The sequence below is a fragment of the Rhinopithecus roxellana genome, chromosome 17 (assembly GCF_007565055.1).
Source record: "Rhinopithecus roxellana isolate Shanxi Qingling chromosome 17, ASM756505v1, whole genome shotgun sequence".
Classification (NCBI taxonomy): Eukaryota; Metazoa; Chordata; class Mammalia; order Primates; family Cercopithecidae; genus Rhinopithecus; species Rhinopithecus roxellana.
In genome coordinates this window covers 70,825,332-70,850,220 of record NC_044565.1, presented here as the reverse complement: position 1 = coordinate 70,850,220, position 24,889 = coordinate 70,825,332, and the positions used below count along the sequence as shown (strand labels likewise).

Below are 24,889 nucleotides of genomic sequence, written 5' to 3'. Positions count from 1 at the left end.
ATCCCAGCTATTTGGGAGGCTAAGGCAGGAGAATTGCTTGAACCTGGGAGGCTGACATTGCAGGGAGCCGAAATCATGCCACTGCACTCCAGCCTGGGCAAGAGTGAGACTCTGTCTCAAAAAGAAAAAAAGGAAAAAAAAGAAGGGAGAAATCCTGTTGATAGAGTTTATGATGGCTGATGTCCTAGAAAGTACCGATTAGAAAGTATTAATGTATGTCTTAGAAAGTAATAACGGCCGGGCACGGTGGTTCACACCTGTAATCCCAGCACATTGGGAGGCTGAGGTGGGGGATCACAAGGGCAGGAGTTCAAGACCAGCCTGGCAACATGGCAAAACCCCATCTCTACTAAAAACACAACAATTAGGCCGGCCTGGTGGCAGGTACCTGTAATCCCAGCTACTCAGGAGGCTGAGGCAGGAGAATGACTTGAACCCGGGAGGCAGAAGTTGCAGTGAGCCAAGATCATGTCATTGCACTCCAGCCTGGGCAACAAGAGCAAGACTTCATCTTAAAACAAACAAACAAACAAAACAAAAACAAGATTTATTTCATCAAATTTAAACAGAATTCACATTGACTTCCCAGTCCTTTGAATATACTTGAACTTTAAGTTCAACTATACTGTTGACCAGTCTTTCCAAACGGGGTTACAGTACAAAGAGCATGGGCTGCTGAACCAGACTGACCAAATGGGAAACTCTGCCATGCTACTTGTCAGCTGTGCTTCTTGACCAACTTATTATGTTGCACAGGTGGGTCTTGAACTCCTGTGCTCAAGCAATCCTCCAGCCTGGGCCTCGCAAAGTGTTGGGGTTACAGGTGTGAGCCACCATGCCTGCTTTCCCCAAATTATTTAATCTCCCTGGGTCAGTTCTTTTACTCATAAAATGGATTTGTTTCTAACACAGAATTGTTGTAAACTTAAATGACTGTCTAGCATGACTCATATTGCCAGACTCTCAGTAAACTTTTACCCAGTCAACTAATGTCCAGCAAAGAGGCTAGTGATTTTTCCTTTCTTTCTTTTCCTTTCTTTCCTTTTTTTTTTTTTTTTGAGACAGAGTTTTGCCATGTGGCGTGGGCTGGAATGCAGTGGTAGTTCGATCTTGGCTCACCTCAACCTCCACCTCCCAGGTTCAAGCTATTCTCGTGCCTCAGCCTCCCTCGTGTCTGGTATTACAGGTGTGCACCATCGCGCCCGACTAATTTTTCTTCCCAAGAGGAGTTTTGCTCTGTCGCCCAGGCTGGAGTGCATTGCGGCGATCTCAGCTCACTGCAACCTCTGCCTCCCGGGTTCAAGAGATTCTCCTGCCTCAGCCTCTCGAGTAGCTGGGATTACAGGTGCGTGCCACCACGCCCAGCGAATTTTTGTATTTTTAGTAGAGACGGGGTTTCACCGTGTTGACCAGGCTGGTCCCGAACTCCTGACTTCAAATGAGCCGCTCGCCTCGGCTTCCCAAACTGCGGGGAGGCTAGTGATATTTAACGTTAAATAACTTTGGCCTCCAAAGATACCTGTTTCCATTTTAAGACACTGCTATTTAGTTTTGGGAGGGTAAACTAGTTATATTTTAATAATGAAAACATCTGTTACATAAGCACATAGTGAGTACTCTAATCGACCTTCTTCTCGGACTCTCTGGGCGTGAGGGGTGGGTGAGGGGACCGGCAGGCTGTCACAGCCCCTTCAAAAGGGACTTAGGGCTGGGAGATGTCGCAGTCAACCGGGAAAGGAGAACCAATCAGCAAGTGGAGCATCCCACGCCGTTTGTCAAACGCATCTCCGGATTAGCTCTACTCATACATCTTGGGGGTGACTAGGTGATGTCCGTGTTCAAGACACCAGCGTGCTAAGCCTGGCATTTCAGTTTGCACAACGCTTTAAGTTTTGTCTCAATCTTCCTGTCCGCGAGCGAACCTGGAGGACGTCTGTTAGCGGTAAATTGATTGATTGATTGATTGATTGATTGATTTTGAGACGGAGTTTCGCTCTTGTTGCCCGGGCTGGAGTCCAACTGCACGATCTCGGCTCACCGCAACCTCCGCCTCCCAGGTTCAAGCGATTCTCCTGCCTCGGCCTCCCTAGTAGCTGGGATTACAGGCATGTGCCACCACGCCTGCCTAATTTTATATTTTTAGTAGAGACGTGGTTTCTTCAGTTGGTCAGACTGGTCTCGAACTCCCGACCTCAGATGATCCGCCCGCCTTGGCCTCCCAAAGTGCTGGGATTACAGGCTTGAGCCACCGCGCCTGGCCAGCGGTAAATTCTTTACTCACATTCCGAAAAGGAAAACGGGCGCCCGCGCGCGAGGACATACTCCTTGATGGTCACTCAACCAGGACGCCGCTGCTCCGGCGCCCCTGCTTGACGTAGCGCACCACCCCCTCCCCGACGCAGGCGCCGTCGGGCTGCTGCGCCATGCGCGCGACAGGGAAAGGAGGGATCGCGCTATGTCTGCGTCACTCGTCTGCGACGGCGCCTGCGCGAAACACTATGCTGATGGCAAGGTGCAGCGGTCCTGTCTTGCTATGCCTGCGGCAGGGACTCGGAACCAATTCATTCTTGCGCGGCCTAGGGCAAGAGCCCTTCGAAGGAACTCGGTCACTATGTTGCAGGTCCTCGCCTAGAGACCTGCGAGACGGAGAAAGAGAGCACGAGGCGGCACAAAGGAAAGCCCCAGGAGCAGAGTCTTGCCCATCTCTCCCTCTGAGCATCTCGGACATTGGGACCGGATGTCTTTCGTCACTGGAAAACCTCAGACTGCCTACTCCGCGGGAAGAGTCATCCCCTCGAGAGCGCGAGGACTCGAGGGGAGACCAGGGCCGGTGCGGTCCGGCACACCAGGTATCCGAGGATCCTTCGATGCTCTCGCAGGCCCAGTCCGCTACCGAGATCGAAGAGCCTCACGTCTCCCCTTCTTGTTCACCTTCCAGAGAGAGACCCTTTCAGGTTGGGGAACTGATTTTAGCTGAGGCTGAGAAGAGAGAAACACAATTTAAGAAATTATTTAGATTGGACAAAGTCGGACTCTTAAATAGTAACTGGGGGGCAGTCCCGTTCAGCAAGATCGTGGGCAAGTTCCCCGGCCAGATACTGAGGAGTTCCTTGGGTAAGCAGTTCACGCTGAGGAGGCCAGCATTGGAAGACTATGTATTATTGATGAAAAGAGGGACTGCCATAACATTCCCAAAGGTAATGTGATGGAGATAAGGTGTGTATTGGTTCCAGGAGGAGCAAAGACAGATGTAGTACTCAGTCCTGATTACTGTACTCAAAGCATATCTCAGACGTTTGAATTTCTTATTGTACTCAGGCTTTTAAGATAAACCAATGGATATAACTTTTACATATCATAATGGAAATTAGCATTAGGAAACGCCCAGATTTTAATTTTAACTTGGGAGTCTCGATTCCCTTATTTGTAAAATGTGGATAATATCTCAACTTTCTGTTAGGGTGCTGTGAATTCATTAGGTACATAATAAGTACTAATTTTGTTCCCCATTGGTCTTAAGTTTACAACTTCAGGACTCGAGAATGTTGAACTCTTAGGGAACAATTTTTTAGTACTACTATGATGATATTTTAATAATATTTAATAATCATGTTACAAGAGTATATTTTATCAACAGTAGATACATTACGGTGCTTTTTCCTTTAGGGAAGAAATAGAGTTTTATGTTAAAATAGCTAACATTCAACACCAACCATAAAATAACTATTCTTTATTAAAAAGTTAACTGCCTAAAGCCTAGGTTCAGTTTTTTTTTTTTTTTCTTGAGACAGGTTCTCACCATGTCATCCAGGCTGGAGTGAAGTGTCGCGATCTTGGCTCACTGCAACCTCTGCCTCCCAAGTTCAAGCGATTCTCCCACCACAGCCTCCTGAGTACCTGGGACTACAGGCATGCGCCACCACCCCAGGCTAATTTTTGTAGAGACCAGGGAGGGGCGGGGAGGGGGGCGGCGGGGGTTTCGCCTTGTTGCCCAGGCTGGTCTTCAACTCCTGGCCGCAAGTGATCCGCCCACCTCTGCCTCCCAGTGCTGGGATTACAGGCGGGAGCTCCTGCGCCCAACCCTAGTTTGAAGTTTATGCTAATCATCTATTGCTAGCAGATTATTTCAATCCTTAGTCACAGTCACAGTCCTTGAGTAGAATGTTCCTGTGTAACACAACTCCTCCTTTCTCCAGATCAGGATTCATTCATTATTTATTCAGCAAATAATTGACTGCCTTCCATACTCAAGGCACTATTTAGGGAACTATAGTGTTGAACTGCAGTCCTCACTCTCAACATAGACCTTACATTCTAGAAGGGGTGACAAAGAACAAACAAGTAAATGAAAGAATAAGGTCATTTCCAGTAGTATTAAGTGTCATGAAGACAAATATATTAACAATGACATTGTTTGGGGTGACCTGGGGTATGAGGATACTTTATGTCAAGTGAGTAGAGATGGTCTCCAAGGAGGTACACTTGATAGGAAACCTAAATAAGGAAGAGCTTGCCTTGTAAAGATCTAGGACGAGAATTGTTCTTGCAAAGGGAGGAATACTGCAGAGTTTCTGTTGTGGCCTCTGGGTCAGATGAGGGTCCCTGTATGAGGTGTGGTTTGAGTATTTTATTCCATTTGTAGTGAAGGACCATTAGAAGTTTCTGAGTAGGAATTCAGTCTGTAGTTTTTATTTATTTATTTATTTTTTTGAGACGGAGTCTCGCTCTGTCACCCAGGCTGGAGTGCAGTGGCCGGATCTCAGCTCACTGCAAGCTCCGCCTCCCGGGTTCCCACCATTCTCCTGCCTCAGCCTCCCGAGTGGCTGGGACTACAGGCGCCCGTCACCTCGCCCGGCTAGTTTTTTGTATTTTTAGTAGAGACGGGGTTTCACCGTGTTCGCCAGGATGGTCTCGATCTCCTGACCTCGTGATCCGCCCATCTCGGCCTCCCAAAGTGCTGGGATTACAGGCTTGAGCCACCGCCAGTCTGTATTTTAAACGATCTACCCAGGGACTAAGAAAACTTTCCTCAGAAGCTTAGGCTACTGAGGTATAATAAGCTTTTTTTTTTAAAGACGGGGTCTTGCTATGTCACCCAGGCTAGAGTGCAGTGGCTCAATCACCTCTTACTGTAGCCTCAACCTCCCGGGCTCCAACAATTCTCACACCTCAACCTCCCGAGTAGCTGGGACCACAGGTGTATGCCACTATAGCTAATCAAAAAAAATTTTTTTTTAGAGTTGGGGTCACCCTAACTTGCCCAGACTGGTCTCAAACTTCTCTAGGCTCAAGGGATCCTCCCTTGAGGGTGCTGGGATTACAGGTGAGAATGACCGCTCCTGGCCATGGTATCGTAAGGTCTTGAAGAAAACTAAACACTTTTGTAATTTTATCTTGCTTCCCCATGTCTCCTTTCTCCCCATTAGACAAAATCAAGAAAGATTAGTTACATTTCATGAAGTTATAAATATGCATCTTTAGTGTACTTTCTGCCTTTCCATTTGTTACAGATATAAGTCACGTTGTTCTACTCTAAGGAGGAATTTAAGTACTAAATTTGTTAGGTGTTGACTTCTCTTTATAGCTTCCAAGTAGTAGCTGGAGATAGTTTAACTTCAACTTTTACAACTTCGAAATGCTTGAGGGAATACCTCCACTGATGTTTAAAAACTGATCTCCCTGTTAGAATTACATAATTCCATCTTAGTATTAAAAAGTATGGCTGGAGGCTGAGTGCAGTGGCTCACGCTTGTATTCTCAGTATTTTGGGAGGCTGAGGCAGGAGGATCACATGAGCCCGGAAGTTTGAGACCAGTCAGGGCAACATAGGGAGACTTTGTCTCTACAAAAAATAAAAAATTAGCCAGGTATGATGGCACACACTTGTGGTCCCAGCTACACAGGAGGCTAAGATGGTAGGATTGCTTGAGCCCAGGAGTTTGAGGCTGCAGTGAGCCATGATCTTGCCACTGCACTCCAGCCTAGGGAACAGTGTAAGACCCTGTCTCAGAAAAAAGGTGAGGGGGCAGGTGCAGTCACTCACACCTGTAATCTCAGTGCTTTGTGAGGCCAAGGCAGGAGGACTCCTGGAGGCTAGGGTGAAGGCTAACCTGGCCAACATAACAGGACCCCATCTTTATAAAAAATAGAAAAAAATTAGTTGGGCATGGTGGTACATGCCTGTGGTCCCAGCTACTTTGGAGGCTGAGGTGGGAGGATTGCTTGAGCCCAGAAGTTCCAGGCTGCAGTGAGCTACTGTTGCACTACTACACTCCAGTCTGAGCGACAGGGTGAGACCCTTTCACCAAAAAAATTTGTTTAATAAATTAAAAAAAAAAAAAACGGTTCTTATTAATGTCATCCAGAATATTCGTGTTGTGTTAACAAAAACACTTCCAATTATATGTTTGGCAAATGGGTCCTCCAATCTATTTCTAGCATAGTCCCTTTTTTTCCTTATATAGCAGAGCTCCTCTACCCCCAGGCTGAGGACTGGTACCAGTGCATGGCCTGTAACAGGGAACCTGACCACACAGCAGGTTAGCGGTGGTAGTGAGCGTTACTGCCTGAGCTCCATCTCTTGTCAGCTCAGCCATGGCATTAGATTCTCATAGGAGTGCAAACTCTTCTGAACTGCGCATGTGCCGGATGTAGGTTGCATGCCCCTTATAAGAGACTGACTAATGCCTGATGATCTGAGGTGGGACAGTTTCATCCCAAAGCCATTACCCTCTCCCCAATCTGTAGAAAAATTGTCTTCCACAAAATGGGTCCCTGGTGCCCAGAAGGTTGGGGACTGCTGTTATACAGTATCTTAATTCTAAATTAGAAGTTCATCATTTGGTTGGGCACGTTGGCTCACGACTGTAATCCCAGCACTTTGGGAGGCTGAGGCCGGCAGATCACCAGAAATCAGGAGTTTGAGACCAGCCTGGCCAACATGGTGAAACCCCATCTCTCCTAAAAATACAAAAAAATAGCTGGGCGTGGTGGCAGGTGCCTGTAATCCCAGCTATTTGGAAGGCTGAGGTAGGAGAGTTGCTTGAACCCAGGAGGCGGAGGTTACTGTGAGCCAAGATTGCACCACTGCACTCCAGCCTGGGTGACAGAGCGAGACTCTGTCCCAAAAAAAATAAATAAGTTCATCATTTTGGGCTGGGCACGGTGGTTTACGCCTGTAATCCCAGCACTTTGGGAGGCCAAGGCGAGCGGATCACCTGAGGTCAGGAGTTCGAGACCAGCCTGGCCAACATGGGGAAACGCCGTCTCTACTAAAAGTACAAAAATTAGCCAGGCATGGTGGCAGGCACCTGTAATCCCAGCTATTCGGGAGGCTGAGGCAGGAGAATCGCTTGAACCCAGGAGGTTACAGTGAGCCAAGATCACACCATCGTACTCCAGCCTGGAGGACAAGAGTGAGACTTCGTCTCCAAAAAGAAAAAGAAGTTCATCATTGTATGCAGAGATTATATGGTAAATTCCTAACTGGTCTTCCTGCCTCATGATTTTTCTCTAGTAGATCCTGTATTCTTCTGCCAGATTAATCCTCATAAAATGCCATTTATATCACCTCAGTGACACACCCTGGTTGCTTATCAGGCCAAGTTCTAATGCCTCATACTGGCATTTCCTATCTCTCCTGAGATAACAAACTGTATTTATTCTACCTCTGCTTTGTTTAAAGCTGTTTTTACCTTGTGATTGTTGCCAGTAAATTGTCTACTCTTTGTCTTTAAACTAGGCCATCCTACTGCTCTATGAACTTATATTGTCTGTAATTTTGGTATTATTCTTAAGTGTTGCCTTATTTGTTAACTGATTCTTGGATCTCTCTTATTTCATCAAGTGAAATATAAACTCTGTAGGCAGAGTGCCTGTAGGCAGGTCCAGAGTCTGATTCGTTTTTTCACTCCCTTCTTCTCTATACTCGACAGTGTAAGATAAGATTAGGCGCTTAGTACCTATTTATTGGTTGCTGAGTCACCCATACTGTTTTCAATCATAGGATATTAATATGATTCTCTTGATGATGGATATCAGCCCAGGTGATACTGTTTTGGAAGCTGGCTCAGGCTCTGGTGGAATGAGCTTATTTTTATCCAAAGCAGGTAAGAGATTGGATTGAGCTGGATCTCAGTAACAAAGAAAACGTTCAATTTGTTCATAATAACAGAAAGTTATGAGGATATTTGGGAACATACCTAACGATGAGGTAGCATTCTCCTAGAATCTGAATGTAAGCAACTATTTTTCTTTCCATTTTGTACATTTATTCCAATCAGTCTCTTTCTAATCCTCCCTCCATTTTCTTTGCTTTGTCTTGTTTCCTTCATGCTCTCTAATGCTGCTGCTTTTTTCTTAAGTATACTTTTTATTGGAATATAACATAGCTACAGACAAGTGTGCAGATCGTAAGTGTATACCTCAGCGAATCTTTGTATAGTGACCACTCATGTACTTACTACCCAGATCAAGGTAGGGAGTGTCTCTGCCCCACAGATGCCTCCTCGTGTCCCCTCCCAGTCCTTATCATCACCAAAGGAAACCACTGTTGTGACTTTTATCACCACTGATTAGTTTTGCCTCCTTTGAACTTATATAAATGGAATCATACAGTATGTACTCCTTTGTATCTGGCTACTCTCGTTCATCATTATGTTTGTGAGATTCACTCATTGCATACAGCAGTAGTTCTTTCATTTTAGTTGCTGTATAGTACTCTCTTCACAATTTGCCCGTTTTACTGTTGATAGACATTTGAGTTGGATATTATAAACAGTGCTGCTCGGAACCTCCTTGTGTACTTGTCATGTTATTGTTGAATAATAGTGCCAGGTGAATACTTAGCCTGAGGGAATATGGAAGGAGGTTGTCAGCTGCTGGGGGGAGAGTTAGACATCGTTAGGACCAAAGAATTATAGTAGGTGTTCATAAAGAAATTAATCATAGTACAGAGCCATTAAGTAAAAAGCTACATCATGAAGAATTATCTCTGTTTTTTCCAGAAAGTCTCTAAAAAATTGTCAGTTGGTAAAAGTACTGCTTGAAGGTGGGTGTCTGATCAAAAATCAAGAGGTGTATATTAAACATATATATTTTTTCATGTTCCTACCACTTAATTTCTGGTTACTTTTATGCTAGTTGATTAGTACCCCTTTGCCTACCTAATTTCTCTGAGTGTCAGGGTTGTTTTGGGTGGTCTGACTGTACAGTGTTCTCTTCCCTACATAATGGTAGACTGCTGGATAGTCACAGTACTTTCTTTGAGTAGATTTTATAAAGATTACAGATAGAAATATGCTGAAATTAAACTCACACCTTTTGTTCTTTGACCTAATGTCTTCACATATGAATATTATCTAGATTATACTAACCCAGTAAATTCATTCTGGGCTCCTCAATCTTTTGTTTGACTTTTCTGTACGTAGTTAAAGGCAGTCATTTTCTCATAATCTATGACAAATTCCTAACTGCACGGTTTCATTTGACAAAGTGGATTCATAAAAATTGGTGAGAACGGATAAGTGCCTTCATTTCTAAAATATATAGTATCAGAAGAGTGTCATGGCTTGAATAATCCTAAATTATAAATGTGCAAGAAATTATTGCTATTTACCTATGTTATGGATATTTTTCTCCATAATTTCTTTTCCAGTTGTTTAGTTTATATTACTTTTTTTTTTTTTTTTTTTTGAGGCAGAGTCTCACTCTGTTCCCCAGGCTGGAATGCAGTGGTATGATCGTGGCTCACTACAGCCTTGACCCTCGGAGCTCAAGTGATCTTCCTGTCCCAGCCTCCCAAGTAGCTGGGACAATAGGCACATACCAGCAAAGCCGGCTAATTTTTTAAATTTTTTGTAGAGACTGGGTCTCACTGTTGCCCAGGCTGGTCTTGAACTCCTGGCCTCAAGCAATCTTGCCTAAGCCTCCCAAAGTGCTGGGATTACAGGCATGGGGCACCACGCCCAGCTTATGTTACTATTAACATTAATTTTTATCTCCTGAGAACCTCATAACTTGCAGTTGGAGTTACATTTCAAAAGATACCTTGGAATTTAAACTTCTTTAGTAAACTGTAAACTGATTGATCTGGGATAATCTCCAAATGGTATCAAATCACTTCAGATAGAGGTGGGTGGAAAGTTAATTGCCTTAAGTTAAAATGTAGTACTCCTCTCTGGAATTGCAGTATTACTGTGCTAATTAGTTTAAAAGTTCTTCACACACACACACACGCACACACACACACACACACACACACACAAATACATAATACCTTTTGTTTGTTTGTTTTTTTGGTAGAGACAGGGCTTCACCATGTTGGCCAGGCTGGTCTCAAACTCCTGATCTCAAGTGATCTGCCTGCCTTGCCCTTCCAAAGTGCTGGGATTACCTTGGCGAGCCACTGTATCAGGCCACAAATACTTTTTAAATATGTGAAAGATTCAACCTCATCCATAGTAAAAGAAATGCAAGTTAAAACTGCATTAAAAGGCTGAGCATCATGGCTCACATCTGTAATCCCAGCACTTTGGGAGGCCGAGGCAGGCAGATTGCTTGAGCTCATGAGTTTGAGACCAGCTCGGGCAAAATGGCGAAACCCCGTCTCTACCAAAAATACAAAAAATTAGCTGGGTGTAGTGGCACACATCTGTCGTCCCAGCTGTTCAGGAGGCTGAGGTGGGAGGATTGCTTGGGCCTGGGAGGCGGGGGGTGCAGTAAGCCATGATTGCACCACTGCACTCTAACCTAGGTGACAGAGTGAGACCCTGTCTCAAAAAAAAAAAAAAAAAGAACCTCAAAAATCTACATTAAAAATGATAAACTCTATTCATTTTTTAGATTGACACAGATAAAACGTTCAAAAACTTTCAGGGAGAGTATGGAGATATAGGTTTTGTTTTTTTTGAGATGCAGTCTTGCACTGTTGCCCAGGCTGGAGTGCAGTGGCGCATCTGGGCTCACTGCAACCTCCGCCTCCCGGGTTCATGCCGTCCTCCTGCCTCCTGAGTAGCTGGGACTACAGGCATGTGCCACCATGCAGGCTAATTTTTTGTATTTTTTTTTAGTAGAGATGGAGTTTCACTGTGTTAGCCAGGATGGTCTTGATCACCTGACCTCGTGATCCACCCGCCTTGGCCTCCCAAAGTGCTGGGATTACAGGTGTGAGCCACTGCGCCCTGCCTGAGATATAGGTATTCTAATACATTGCTGGTTGGCATATAAGTTGACACCACTTATGTGGAGGACAATGTAATATGTGAATAAATTCATATGACCCTTGAGCCAGCAATTCTGTTTTTAGGACTTTATCCTATAGAGATATCCTGGCTTGATACAAAGACATAGGTATAAGAATTTTCATTGCCATATTGTTTGTATTAGCATATGACTAGAAACAAGCTAAATGTTCATCATAGCCATACACTGGAATATAATGGCTGTTAAAAAGAATGCAATTTTTTAAAAAAGAATGCAGTACATCTAGAATCACTAAAATGACATTGTTTGTAAGTAAGAAGGAAAGTACAGGACAGTGTGTATAATACACCACATTGTGTATTAAAAAACAGAGATAGATACTTGCATGCTTGTATAGGCAGTGACTACTATCACGGGAAAGGTAAATAGCTGGTAATGTGGTTGCCTCTGAAGAGGGAGGGAGATTAATTGGGGATCAGGGATGGGAAGGAAGACTTGTAACATTGAACTATTTGAATTATTTTTTTCACCTACATGTAGTACCTTTGCAAAATACATTTTTGACACTTTTTAATAACCTGATTAACATTGTGAAATATCAAATTATTTTTTACTTAAGTTGGATCACAAGGACGAGTCATAAGTTTTGAGGTACGAAAAGACCACCATGATCTGGCTAAGAAGAATTACAAACACTGGCGTGATTCATGGAAATTAAGTCATGTAGAAGAGTGGCCAGACAATGTGGATTTTATTCATAAGGATATTTCAGGAGCAACTGAAGACATAAAAGCTTTAACATTTGACGCAGTAAGTTTTCTAACGTGGGTCCTGTGTTGTTACTTTGACTACAGAGAAGATAGGGATCAGGCTTCTTTTGCATGGGCAAGGGTCTTCCTTCATTTGCTTCATGTCTATCTCTAGGGATGGAAAGAGTATTTTCGTTTCATGCCTTTTAATCTCATGGTGGGATTTTGGGCAGAAAGACATACTGAGTTACCGAGTTGGGTGCTGAAGTTGTCATTGAATGTGGAATGATGACTGAAAACTAGGACCAAAGACTAGTCAAGCATCATGAACCTCAGCATTTCCAGGATAAATCGTACTTTGGAAGCAGCATTGAAAGCATATTGAACCCAGCACCTAACCTGAATTTTGAGATTTGGGGGAATAAGTAGCTTCCATTTGACAGGGAATAGACAGAAGGCATCTTTAACTAGAAAGTTAAAGTCAGGATGTCAAGAGGAGTGTGTTCATTGGAGATGTCGAGGACGGAGGTGTTTATCATGAACAAAGCTCCAGAAAGTGGAGCAGAGAGATTGTGAGGAAGAGAAACACTGGGAGGTTGACTTAGGGAAAAGAAGCAGAGAAGATGAAGGTAAAAAGATAGATGACAAGAGAGGATACATTAAGCTGTGATCAAACATGGTGGAGATCTGGGACATGGAAGTATTTGCTGGCTTAAGAGTTTCAGAATTCCAGAGTAAGTTGCCCTGTCCTTGGTGATGCCACTTCACAGTTGATAGCTTCACACTATGAACTGAGGCCTTGGTTAGTAGTCTTCCTTCCTTTCCTTAATTGGCTGCTGGAAGGATAGACTACTTTGGTGAGAAATGAAGCAAAGTTCAAAGAGGAGAGAAAATCTTCTTATCTTTTTTGGAGACAGAGTCTCATTCTGTTGCTCAGGATGGAGTGCAGTGGTACAGTTTCAGCTCACTGCAACCTCCGCCTCTCAGGTTCAAGTGATTCTCCTGCCTCAGCCTCCCAAATAGCTGGGATTACAGGCACATGCCACCATGCCCAGCTAATTTTTTGTATTTTTAGTAGAGATGGGGTTTCACCATGTTGGCCAGGCTGGTCTCGAACTCTTAATCTTAGATGATCTGCCTGCCTCAGTCTCCCAAAGTGCTGGGATTGCAGGCATGAGCCACTGTGCCTGGCCATGAAAATGATTTTTATCAGCACTGGCTTCTAGCTCTGATATAACTAAAGCCTATAGTTTTAGTGACACAGCTTCCTGTACAGAAAGACATCAGTTCATTTTTCTCATCTATGACTTGCTTGTTACAGCTCAATAAGGGGGAAAGGGCTCTGTTTAGGTCATCCATAGGAATGTCAAAAATACCTGGGAGATTAAATAGGTCATCAGAATTTTGTTTGATGAGCATGAAACAACAAAGGATTTTAATGATATCATTGAAGCTTTGTAGAAACCTACTGAACCATTCCTGATCTAAAAATAATACTCCTTTTTAGATTTATTCAGCTGAATCTCTCTTGAATAATAGTGCCAGATGATTACTCAATATGAGGGAATAGAGAAGGACAGGGGGAGGGTGTCAGCTGCTGAGGAAGAGTTATATACCGTTAGGACCAAAGAATTATAGTTGGTGTTCATAAATAATTATGATACAGAACTTTTTTTTTTTTCTTTTGTGTCACCCAGGCTGGAGTGCAGTGGCCGGATCTCAGCTCGCTGCAAGCTCCGCCTTCCAGGTTTATGCCATTCTCCTGCCTCAGCCTCCCAAGTAGCTGGGACTACAGGCGCCTGCCACCTCACCCAGCTAGTTTTTTGTATTTTTGTATTTTTTTTTTTTTTTTTTTTTTTTTTTTGAGATGGAGTCTCGCTCTGTCGCCCAGGCTGGGGTGCAGTGGCCGGATCTCAGCTCACTGCAAGCTCCGCCTCCCGGGTTCACGCCATTCTCCCGCCTCAGCCTCCCGAGTAGCTGGGACTACAGGCGCCTGCCACCTCACCTGTCTAGTTTTTTGTATTTTTTAGTAGAGACGGGGTTTCACCATGTTAGCCAGGATGGTCTCGATCTCCTGACCTTGTGATCCGTCCGTCTCGGCCTCCCAAAGTACAGAACTATTAAATAGAAGCTAGATCATGAATAATTTCCTTTTCTTAAGAATGTTTCTAAAAATTGTACATTGGTAAGAGTACTGCTTGAGGGTTGATGTTTGATCAAAGATCAAAAGGCATATGTTAAACGTAAATTTCTGGCTGGGCACGGTGGCTCACGCCTATAATCCCAGCACTTTGGGAGGCTGAGGCGGGCAGATCTCCTGAGGTCAGGAATTCGAGACCAGCCTGGCCAATATGGTGAAACCCCATCTCTACTAAAAATACAAAAATTAGCCAGGCGTGGTGGCGGTTGCCTGTAATCCCAGCTACTCAGGAGGCTGAGACAGGAGAATTGGTTGAACCCGGGAGGCGGAGGTTGCAGTGAGCTGAGGTTGCACCACTGCACTCAAGCCTGGGTGACAGAGCAAGACTCCGTCTCAAAATAAGCAAACAAACAAACAAATTTCTTTTCACATTCCCACCATTTTTTTTTTTTTTTTTAAATTGTTGCTCCCTTTGTCTACTTAATTCTTCTCCTAGCTGCCATCTCACCTTCTGGGCCTTCCCTCTTCTAATCCATTCCCGTCATCTCTAGAGTAATTTTCCTAAAATATACTTCTGGGCTGGGTGCAGTGGCTCACGCCTATAATTCCAGCACTCTGGGAGACCTGAGGTCAGGAGTTCGAGACCAGCCTGGCCAACATGGCGAAACCCCGTCTCTGCTAAAAATACAAAATTTAGGCCAGGCGCAGTGGCTCATGCCTGTAATCCCAGCACTTTGGGAGGCCGAGGCGGGCGGATCACCTGAGGTCGGAAGTTTGAGACCAGCCCGATCAATGTGGGAAGTCAGGAATTCGAGACCATCCTGGCCAACATGGCGAAACCCCATCTCTACTAAAAATACAAATAAAATTAGCTGGGCATGGTGACTTGTGCCTGTAATCCCAGCTACTCAGAAGGCTTAGGCAGGAGAAGCGCTTGAACTTGGGAGTTGGAGGTTGCGGTGAGCTGAGATTGCATCATTGCACTGCAGCCTGGGCAACAAGAGTGAAACTCCATTCTAAAACAAACAAACAAACAAAACAAAACAAAGAAAGAAAAATACAAAAATTAGCCAGGCATGGTGGTGGGTGCCTACAATCCCAGCTACTTGGGAGGCTGAGTCAGGAGAATCACTTGAACCTGGGAGGTGGAGGTTCCAGTGAGCCAAGATTGCGCCACTGCACTCCAGCCTGGGCGACAGAGCAAGACTCTATCTCAAAAAAGCAAAAAAGAAAAAAACAAATATATATGTGTATATATATGTATTTCTGATACTGTCATTCTCCTGCTGAAAAAACAATTCCAGAGCTTTTCATTCAAAGATTTCTGGTGTCCAGAATCTGATCTGAACCTTCCTTTCTCTAGTCCTTTATGTAACCTGACTCCATACATGCCAACCAAAATGATGCTAAGTGAATAAAAAAGGTGTTAAACCGTAAAGAAAAACAGAAAAAAGAGCATGACTGATAAAAGAATTTAACACATTTTGGAAACAGCTTAGCCATCAAAAGGGAGTGGACACAATGGAATACTAACAATAAATGGGCCGGGCGCGGTGGCTCAAGCCTGTAATCCCAGCACTTTGGGAGGCCGAGACAGGCGGATCACGAGGTCAGGAGATCGAGACCATCCTGGCTAACACGGTGAAACCCCGTCTCTACTAAAAACACAAAAACTAGCCGGGCGAAGTGGCGGGCGCCTGTAGTCCCAGCTACTCGGGAGGCTGAGGCAGGAGAATGGCGTAAACTCGGGAGGCGGAGCTTGCAGTGAGCTGAGATCTGGCCACTGCACTCCAGTCCGGGCGACAGAGCGAGACTCCGCCTCAAAAAAAAAAAAAAAAAAACAATAAATGTGCTCTAGCTACATCAATACATCTGAAAGACTTGGTGTTTGGTGGAAAAAGCATTATAAGAGAGTATGTAAAATGACTACGTACATGGAAAATTTTAAACTACACAACATGTATTGTTTGTAGCTATTTACATATGTTGTAGAAGTATAAAATTTGGGAATGTTACCAACTTCTGGACACTGACTGTTTCTGAGGAGAGAAAAGGAAGGAAAAGGAATAGAGGGAGATAAGTTTGGGGTCCATTCAGGTTGGTCCACCGCCAGGCTCCATAATCGCCAGTGTAACCTTGGGTAAGTCACTGAATCTTTCCATGCCTCAGTCACCTCATGTATTAAACAGTAATGATAATAGTACCTATTTCATAGAGTTGTTGTGGATTAAATAAGAAAATTGATGTGAAGTACTTGGTACATAGTAAGCAATGAATAAATGTTAGTTATGATTTTCATCATTTTGATTTTCTTCCTTTCCCCTTTTCTCTGCCTGTTTAAACTCTGTTCTCCCTTCAAAGCTTAAAGGTCATCTCTTGCATGAAATATCCTGCCTCATCTAGCCAGAGGATTATTACCTTCCTCTGAATTTCTGAACCACTTTGTTTCTGGAGTCAATAAGCATTTATTAAGAACCTGCCATGTGCCATGTGCTGTGCTAAGACAAAAATTATACATTCAAAAGAGCTTTCAAAAACAAAAAATGAATAAGAAATATTAAAAAATTAAAAATTAATAGCTGTCGGCCAGGCATGATGGCTCATGGCGGTAATCCCAGCACTTTGGAAGGCTGAGACGGGTGGATCACTTGAGGTCAGGAGTTTGAGACCAGCCTGACCAATATAGTGAAACCCCATCTCTACTAAAAGTATGAAAATTAGCTGGGTGTGGTGGTGGTGCATGCCAGTAATCCCAGCTGCTTGGGAGGCTGAGATAGTAGGATCTCTGGAACCCAGGAGGCAGAGGCTTCAGGGAGCTGAGATCACGCCACTGCACTCTAGCCTAGGTGACAGAGCAAGACTGTGTCTCAAAAATTAAATTAAATTGGCCAGGTGCAGTGACTTACGCTTGTAATCCCAGCACTTTGGAAGGCTGAGGCGAGTGGATCATGAGGTCAGGAGTTCGAGACCAGCTTGGCCAACATGGTGAAATCCTGTCTCTACTAAAGATAAAAAAAAAAAAAAAATTAGTTGTGCGTGGTGGTACACACCTGTAATCCCAGCTACTCGGGAGGCTGAGGCAGGAGAATCTCTGGAACCTGGGAGGCAGAGGTTGCAGTGAGCTAAGATCGCACCGTTGCACCCCAACCTGGGCAACAGGGCAAGACTCCATCTCAAAAGAAAAAAAAAAAAAAATTAAATAAGATGAAATGAAATGGACACATAAACAGTTACTAAAAAGACTCAGAAGTATAAAACACCATGGCTGTAGAACTTGGTGTGAGGAGATGAGGCTGTAAATGCAGTCATGAGGGGCTAGATAATAAAGAAAGTTGTATGTTTATCAAGCTGGATAGTATGGATATTATCTTGTAAGTAGGAGAGCAGACTGTCTAGATTTCTATTTTAGAGTAATTCTGGAGAAAGAATGGAGGCTGGAGTCTATGCAGAAAGGTATTATAATATTTCAACAAGATATGATGCGGTCTTGACCTAAGTCAATGTCGGTGGGATTAATTTGAGAAACACTGAAGGTAGATTTGTGAGACTTTAATTCAAACAGAAGCACCAAAACCCCAGAGTCTCAAAAGAGAATTCCAGGTGAAGAAAATGATGGCTTCTTGATTAGGCTGTGAAAAAAGAAAATGATGACTCTTAAGTTTCTGGTTTGAGTAACTGGATAAATGCTGTTAACTGAGAATTGAGCATTCAAGAGGATTTGCAGTTTTTTTTGGTTATCTAACTTTGATCCTTGACAATAACATAGTAAAACTACAGTCTAAGAGCCCATTTATGTCATCATGTTGACCCTTGATTGTCATTGAAATCTTCACTTGGATATTTATTTATTTATTTATTTATTTATTTATTTATTTGAGATGGAGTCTCGCTCTGTTGCCCAGGCTGGAGTGCAATGGCGCGATCTCGGCTCACTGCAATCTCTGCCTCCCGGGTTCAAGCATTTCTGCTGTCTCAGCCCTCTGTGTAGCTGGGACTATAGGCACCCGCCACCATGCCCAGCTATTTTTTTTGTATTTTTAGTAGAGACAGGGTTTTGTCATGTTGGCCAGGTTGGTCTCGAATTCCTGACCTCAGGTGATCCACTCGCCTGGGTCTCCCAAACTGCTTGGATTACAAGCATGAGCCACCATGCCTGGCCTCGACTTGGATATTTAATAGGCATCTTAAATACATATCCAAACCTGAATTCTTATTTCCCTCAAGCTTGCTCTCCCATAATCCTCATCATTTTCCTCATTAGTAAATGACATCTGCATTCTTTCAGTGGCTTAGGCTAAAAACTTTGAATTCAGTCTTCTTTTTCTCACATCCTACTGCCAATCCTAATCCTAATTCCAACTGGCTCTGTCTTCAAAATATATACCACTTCTTACCACACCAACTGCTCTTTGCTATTATAAGCCACCGTCATCCTTCCTTGCATTCTCAGTGTTTTCTGCATGTAGATTTTAAAGTGAGTCAGAGTATACTTAATGACAGTGAATTGTACACTTAAAATGGCAATGTTGATTTTACCACACACACAAAAAGTTTTTTAAAAAGTTCAGATCATGTCATTCTTTAAAATTCTTCAGTGGCTTCTCAATTGAGAAGTAAAGCTAAAGACTGCGTGATTCTATGTAATCTGTGTCCACCACCTTCGATGTCATCTCTTACCACTTCCCCCCTTTTATCTCCACTGCAGTGACAGTAGCCTCAACAGACTCTCCAAGTAGCCTACTACCTCAGAGTGTTTGTATTAAATATTTGCTGTTCCCTCCACCAGGAACTCACTTCTTCCCTACATTTCCATGGGTTAAACTTAATTTTATTTTCTTCAGATCTCTTCACTGACCAGCCTGTGTATAAAATGACACCTCGTTTCCCTAACCTGTCACTTTCTTTCCCTCTTACTCTGCTTGTTTTGTTTATTTTGAGATAGGGTCTCACCCTGTCACCCAGGCTGGAGTGCAGTGACACAATCACAGCTCATTGCAGCCTTGATTTCCCAAGCCCAAGTGATCCTCCCTCCTCAGCCTCCCAAGTAGCTGGAACCACAGGTGCACGCCACCACGCCTGGCAGTTTTTTTTCTTGAGACGAGTCTCACTCTGTCGCCCAGGCTAGAGTGCAGTGGCGTGATCTCTGCTCACTTGAATCTCCCGGGTTCAAGCTATTCTCCTGCCTCAGCCTCCTAAGTAGCTGGGATTACAGGTGTGCGCCACTGCACCCGGCTAATTTTTGTATTTTTAGTAGAGATGGGGTTTCGCCATGTTGGCCTGGCTGGTCTTGAACTCCTGACCTCGGGTGATCCACCCGCCTCGGCCTCCCAAAGTGCTGGAATTCCAGGCGTGAGCCACCGCGCCCGGCTGTTTTTTTTATTTTTTATAAATGTGAGGTCTCACTGTGTTGCCCACGCTGGTCTGGAACTCCTGGGCTCAAGCAGTCCTCCTGCCTTGGCTTCCCAAAGTGCTGGGATTACAGGCGTGAGTTACCACGCCTATTCTGCTTTATAACTGTTTTTCTTCATGTCACTCACCACCCTCTGTCCTATTTATTTATATATATATTTTTTTATTTTTGTTTAATGTCTACCCCTTCATTAGATCCCATGAAACAGACTATAAGTTCCAACTATATCCTTACCACTTAGAAAAATGTTTGTCATGTAGAGAGTGCTTAATCAATATTTGGTGAATTAATAAGATGTCCCTTGACCGATTAGTACTGTTTTTAAAAAACACATGAACAATCTAATATTTTCTCATTTAGTAAATAGATATGCCAGCATAACTCCAAGCTTTCTGGAGTTAATACAACAGTAAATGTTACTTTATTTTCTATTTTGACCAGATTTATTTTTTGTTTTTAATTAATTTTTATTTGAAAACTTTTCACTTATCTTTTGTACTTATTGGCATCTTCTGTGACTACAGCTGTGTACACTGCAATTGAAATTGAAAGAAGAATACAGAGGAAATAAAGGATATGATTCTTTTTTTTTTTTTTTTGAGACAATCTCACTCTGTCCCCCAGGCTGGAATGCAGTGGTTTAATCTTGGCTCACTGCAACCTCTACCTCCCAGGTTCAAGCAGTTCTCCTGCCTCAGCCTTCCCAGTAGCTGGGACTATAGGTGTGCACCACCACACCTAGCTAATTTTTGTATTTTTGGTAGAGACAGGGTTTCGCCATGTTAGGCAGGCTGGTCTCAAACTCCTGACCTCAGGTGATCCACCCACCTCAGTCTCCCAAAAGTGCTGGGATTATAGGCATGAGCCACTGCCTCTGGCCAACAATGTGAATTTCTGTTGCCAAAGCTGAAATAAAGCATTTAGATTTGTAAGTTTTGGCAATAGAAATTTACATTGTCAACCAGGTGCAGTGGTTCACATCTATAATCCCAGCATTTTGGAAGGCCGAGGCGGGCAGATCGCTTGAATCCAGGAGTTCAAAACCAGCCTGGGCAACATGGCAAAACCCTGTATCTACATAAGATACAAAAAATTAACTGAGAATGGTGGTGCCTGCCTGTCATCTCAGCCACTTGGGAGGCTGAGGTAGGAGGGTTGCTTGAGGTCAGGAGGTGGAAGTTGCAGCGAGGTGACATCATGCCACTGTACTCCAGCCTGGTCAACAGAGCGAGACCCTGTCTCAAAAAAAAAAAAGAAATTCACATGGTCTCAAATGTTTAAATTTTTTATGTTGTAATGGCGTGTTTTACACTTGGCAATATTGATGATACAGGCATACAGGAATCTTTCTTTGGTTATATTCATATATACATACATAGCCAAATCAATATTTCCATATTAATATGCCAAGTACAAGACATATCATTATGATTTTTCAGTATCATCAAGTACTATGACAAATTATTTTTTCTTCCCTGAGACAGGATCTCACTCTTGCCCAGGGTGGAGTATGATGGCACAGTCATAGGTGACTACAGCCTTGAACTCCTAGGCTCCAGTGACCCTCCCATCTGAGCTTCCTGAGTAGCTGGGACTACGGGCTTGGGCCTCTGCATCCAGCTACTTTTTTTTTTTTCTCAATAGAGTCAGAGTCTCGCTGTGTTGTCTGGGCTGGTCTCAAACTCGGCCTCAAAAGGATCCTGTTGACTCAGCCTTCCAAAGTGTTGGGATTACAGGCAGGAGCCACCTTGCCCAACTGTATAATAATTAACCTACCCTTTTGGGAGAAGTAAAATGATAGGTAATAATACTACCTTCTAAAAAATGAAATTCCTTGAGTGATTGCTGTCCAAAAGTGCATCATTTCACCACAATAAGAAAACTTACGCTTTATTTCAACGGAATCAGACTGATCCAGTTCTGTTTTCCCCCCACACAGGTAGCTTTGGATATGTTAAACCCTCATATTACTTTGCCTGTTTTTTACCCACGTCTTAAGCATGGTGGTGTATGTGCTGTATATCTAGCAAAGTGAGTAATAGAACTGTTTTTCTTTGTAATGTGACTTTTAAGTGCACTTTTGCTTAAGTTCCAAACTTTAAAATTTTTTTTTTTTTTTTTTTTTTTTGAGCTAGAGTCTCATTCTGTCACCCAGGCTGGAGTGCAGTGGTATGATCTCGGCTCACTGCAACCTCCACCTCCCCGGTTCAAGCAATTATCCTGCCTCAGCCTCCCAAGTAGCTGGGATTACAGGCACCCACCACCACGCCCAGCTAATTTTTTCTATTTTTAGTAGAGAAGGGCTTTCGCCATGTTGGCCAGGCTGGTCTTGAACTCCTGACCTCAGGTGATCTGCTTGTCTGGTCTCCCAAAGTGCTGGGATTACAGGCATGAGCCACCACGCCCAGCCAAAATATTCATTTTGTAACTGAATAAAGTGTACATGGCATCTTACACAACTGTTTTAAAATGACAAGTCCCAAGTTCATTTATATTGTATATTTATTTAGTATTTATTTATTTATTTATTTTTTGAGATGGAGTCTGCTCTGTTGCCCAGGCTGGAGTGCAGTGGTGCGATCTCAGCTTATTGCAAGCTCCGCCTCCAGGGTTCACTCTATTCTCCTGCCTCAGTCACTGGAGTAGCTGGGACTACAGGCGCCCACCACCACGCCTGGCTAATTTTTTCTATTTTTTTTAGTAGAGATGGGGTTTCACCGTGTTAGCCAGGATGGTCTCAATCTCTTGACCTCGTGATCCACCTGCCTCGGCCTCCCAAAGTGCTGGGATTACAGGCGTGAGCCACTGCGCCCGGTCAGTTTTTTTTTTTTTTAACCTTTTTTCGTTTTTTCTTTTTGTTTGTTTGTTTTTGAGACAGAGTCTCGCTTTGTCACCCAGGCTGGGGTGCAAGTGTTGTGATCTCAGCTCGCTGCAACCTCCGCCTCCCGCGTTCAAGTGATTCTCCTGCCTCAGCCTCCCAAGTAGCTGGGATTACAGGTGTGAGCCACCACACCCGGCTAATTTTTGTGTTTTTAGTAGAGACAGGGTTTCACCATGTTGGCCAGGCTGGTCTGGAATGCTTGACCTCAAGCGATCCGTCCGCTTCAGCCTCCCAAAGTGCTGGGATTACAGGCATGACCCACGCCCGACCCTATATTACTGTTTAAATCATTTTTTACATAAATAGTAATATAAGATGTGCATTTTCTTCTGACAATCTGGAAGAAACTTTTTTAAAAAGTATAATGTGAACAGTAATGTTAAATTATGGTCTCTGTGTTTGTTTACTTAGAATTTTGTGAAAGTATTTTTTATGCCTCCTAACTTGAATATTTAAACCCTCTCCTGCCTTAATTTAACTGTAGTATTTAAATGTGGGCAAGAGGTATAGGGAACTTAAATAGCATATTATTTTAGTAGAAATGTACATTTCTCACTTTTCTGAAAGCATCACACAGGTTATCGAACTTTTAGATGGAATTCGCATCTGTGAACTTGCTCTTTCGTGTGAAAAGATAAGCGAGGTCATTGTCAAAGATTGGTTGGTTTGCCTTGCAAAACGGAAAACTGGAATTTTAGCTCAAAAAGTAGAACCTAAAATCAACATAGATGTACAACTAGACTCTCAAAAGAAAACTGGAGTTGAAGGTGAGCTGTTTCAAGAGGATGACCATGGTGAGCTTCAGTTTTACTTTATGCATGTAGTAATAAATGGAGAATGAGTTCCTGAGTATACTGACCAATAGATTATAAAAATATTCCTCAGCAATTTTCTATAGAAATTGAAGTGTGATATTTTGCTAAGATGTATAAGGCACAGAATAATGACTTTTCCTGCCTTTTACATAAAACTCTGATATCTTTGAAGAATTGAGCTTTTTATAATCTTCATATTTTACTTGTCACAAGGAGCTTGGTTTGTGAACTAATTTAAGTATATTACGGATGTTTTATATTTAGATCACTGATTATTACTGAAGGGAATGAATTTAATGGAACCTGATAGGCAAATAGCTAATATTCCAAAAAGCAACTTCTAAGATGCTGCTGGAATTATTTATTTTTTTTTTTTTTGAGACGGAGTCTCGCTTTGTCACCCAGGCTGGAGTGCTGTGGCCGGATCTCAGCTCACTGCAAGCTCCGCCTCCCGGGTTCACACCATTCTCCTGCCTCAGCCTCCCGGGTAGCTGGGACTACAGGCGCCGCCACCTCGCCCGGCTAGTTTTTTGTAGTAGTTTTTAGTAGAGACGGGGTTTCACCGTGTTAGCCAGGGTGGTCTCAATCTCCTGACCTCGTGATCCGCCCGTCTCGGCCTCCCAAAGTGCTGGGATTACAGGCTTGAGCCACCGCGCCCGGCTGCTGCTGGAATTCTTGAAAGAACTGAGTTTAGGTCTTTGTCATATATGCACATTATTTAGGCCATGAACAAGTTTTCAAGTATCCATTGATTTATGATATGGGCTTATCCATTTGGTTATAAAATCACGTTTATTATATAATCATTGACAAATCATTTCTGTATAATAACTGGCAGAGTAGCTCTAAAACAAACACAAGGAAAAAAAGGAGAAAAAACTTAGAGTAACTCATATTTTAACAGTTTTGTGAAAAAATTAGAAAATATTTTATGTAGCTTATAGTACATATATTTTTTACAACAGAAGAATCACATTCTGATTTTCCATATGGATCATTTCCCTATGTTGCTAGACCAGTACACTGGCAACATGGTCATACAGGTGAGTAATGTTTTCAGAACATATTAAATGGTGTTTTTTCTTCTAATTAATATAATGACTTTATGTTTTTCTTCTCTTAAATTAGCTTTTCTTGTCAAGTTGAGGAAGGTCAAACCACAACTGAGTACTCCAGATGACAGCAACTGACTTGAAGATGGAAAAATATCAAAATAGAACTTTATATTGAAAATCACTACTTTCATAGATTGGCATTTTTAGCTATTACTGTGACTTATATAACTTTTACATATAATTTTGAAAATAAATAAAATAAAAGATGTATAACATGGCAAAACTGCTTAAACGTCCCATTTTGACACTTGTCTTGCAGTTGGTTTGACGTTTTGTAGTTAATGATTCCAAATTGGTTTAGTTGGGCCATCTCATTCTTCGCTTCCTGTGAACCACTCCATAGATGTGTCTTTCTTCAAAAAATTAGTTTTCTTTCCTTTATTTGATTGATGGTCATTGACTACTGAAATAAAATATGCATTTTAAGATAAACTTTATGTATCTGTCCATTTTAAATACATCTTATAATGACTTGTATATGTCTTAAAAAATCCTAAGGAAGTCTGGGTTACAGTAAATAATGGGGGGAAACTTAAGAATGATATAATCACCTTAAAAATTGTAACAAAATATGTAA

The 24,889-nt window shown here is 42.9% G+C and overlaps 2 protein-coding genes across 5 annotated transcripts in view; one reads left to right on the top strand and one right to left on the bottom strand.

Moving 5' to 3' along the window:
• The first annotated feature begins 2,466 nt into the window (after nt 1-2,466).
• On the top strand, nt 2,467-24,744 carry TRMT61B (tRNA methyltransferase 61B). 4 transcript variants are annotated; one of them, XM_030921507.1, is made up of 7 exons: nt 2,467-3,197; nt 8,006-8,108; nt 11,822-12,012; nt 21,441-21,532; nt 22,950-23,149; nt 24,163-24,240; nt 24,326-24,744. In XM_030921507.1, exons 1-7 carry the CDS (start codon nt 2,499-2,501, stop codon nt 24,385-24,387), a joined length of 1,425 nt encoding a protein of 474 aa, XP_030777367.1. In that variant the 5' UTR covers nt 2,467-2,498; the 3' UTR covers nt 24,388-24,744. The 4 variants fall into 4 exon arrangements, with proteins under 4 accessions (XP_030777367.1, XP_010369475.2, XP_010369479.2 ...); XM_010371173.2 differs by having other exon boundaries at nt 22,950-23,176; XM_010371177.2 differs by lacking the exon at nt 24,163-24,240.
• Nucleotides 23,971-24,889, bottom strand: part of SPDYA (speedy/RINGO cell cycle regulator family member A) — a 33,671-nt gene continuing 32,752 nt past the window's right edge. The window contains exon 6 of the mRNA XM_010371171.1: nt 23,971-24,717. Within this exon, the coding sequence (XP_010369473.1) occupies nt 24,624-24,717 (94 nt within the window). The 3' untranslated portion in view covers nt 23,971-24,623. The remainder of the gene's footprint in view (nt 24,718-24,889) is intronic.

Coding starts and splice junctions, on each gene's coding strand:
- TRMT61B (XM_010371173.2), top strand. CDS start 2,499: ATGCTGATGGCAAGGTGCAGCGGTCCTGTCTTGCTATGCCTGCGGCAG. Junction 8,109..11,821: donor CTTATTTTTATCCAAAGCAG/GTAAGAGATTGG, acceptor TTTTTACTTAAG/TTGGATCACAAGGACGAGTC. Junction 24,241..24,325: donor CTGGCAACATGGTCATACAG/GTGAGTAATGTT, acceptor CTCTTAAATTAG/CTTTTCTTGTCAAGTTGAGG.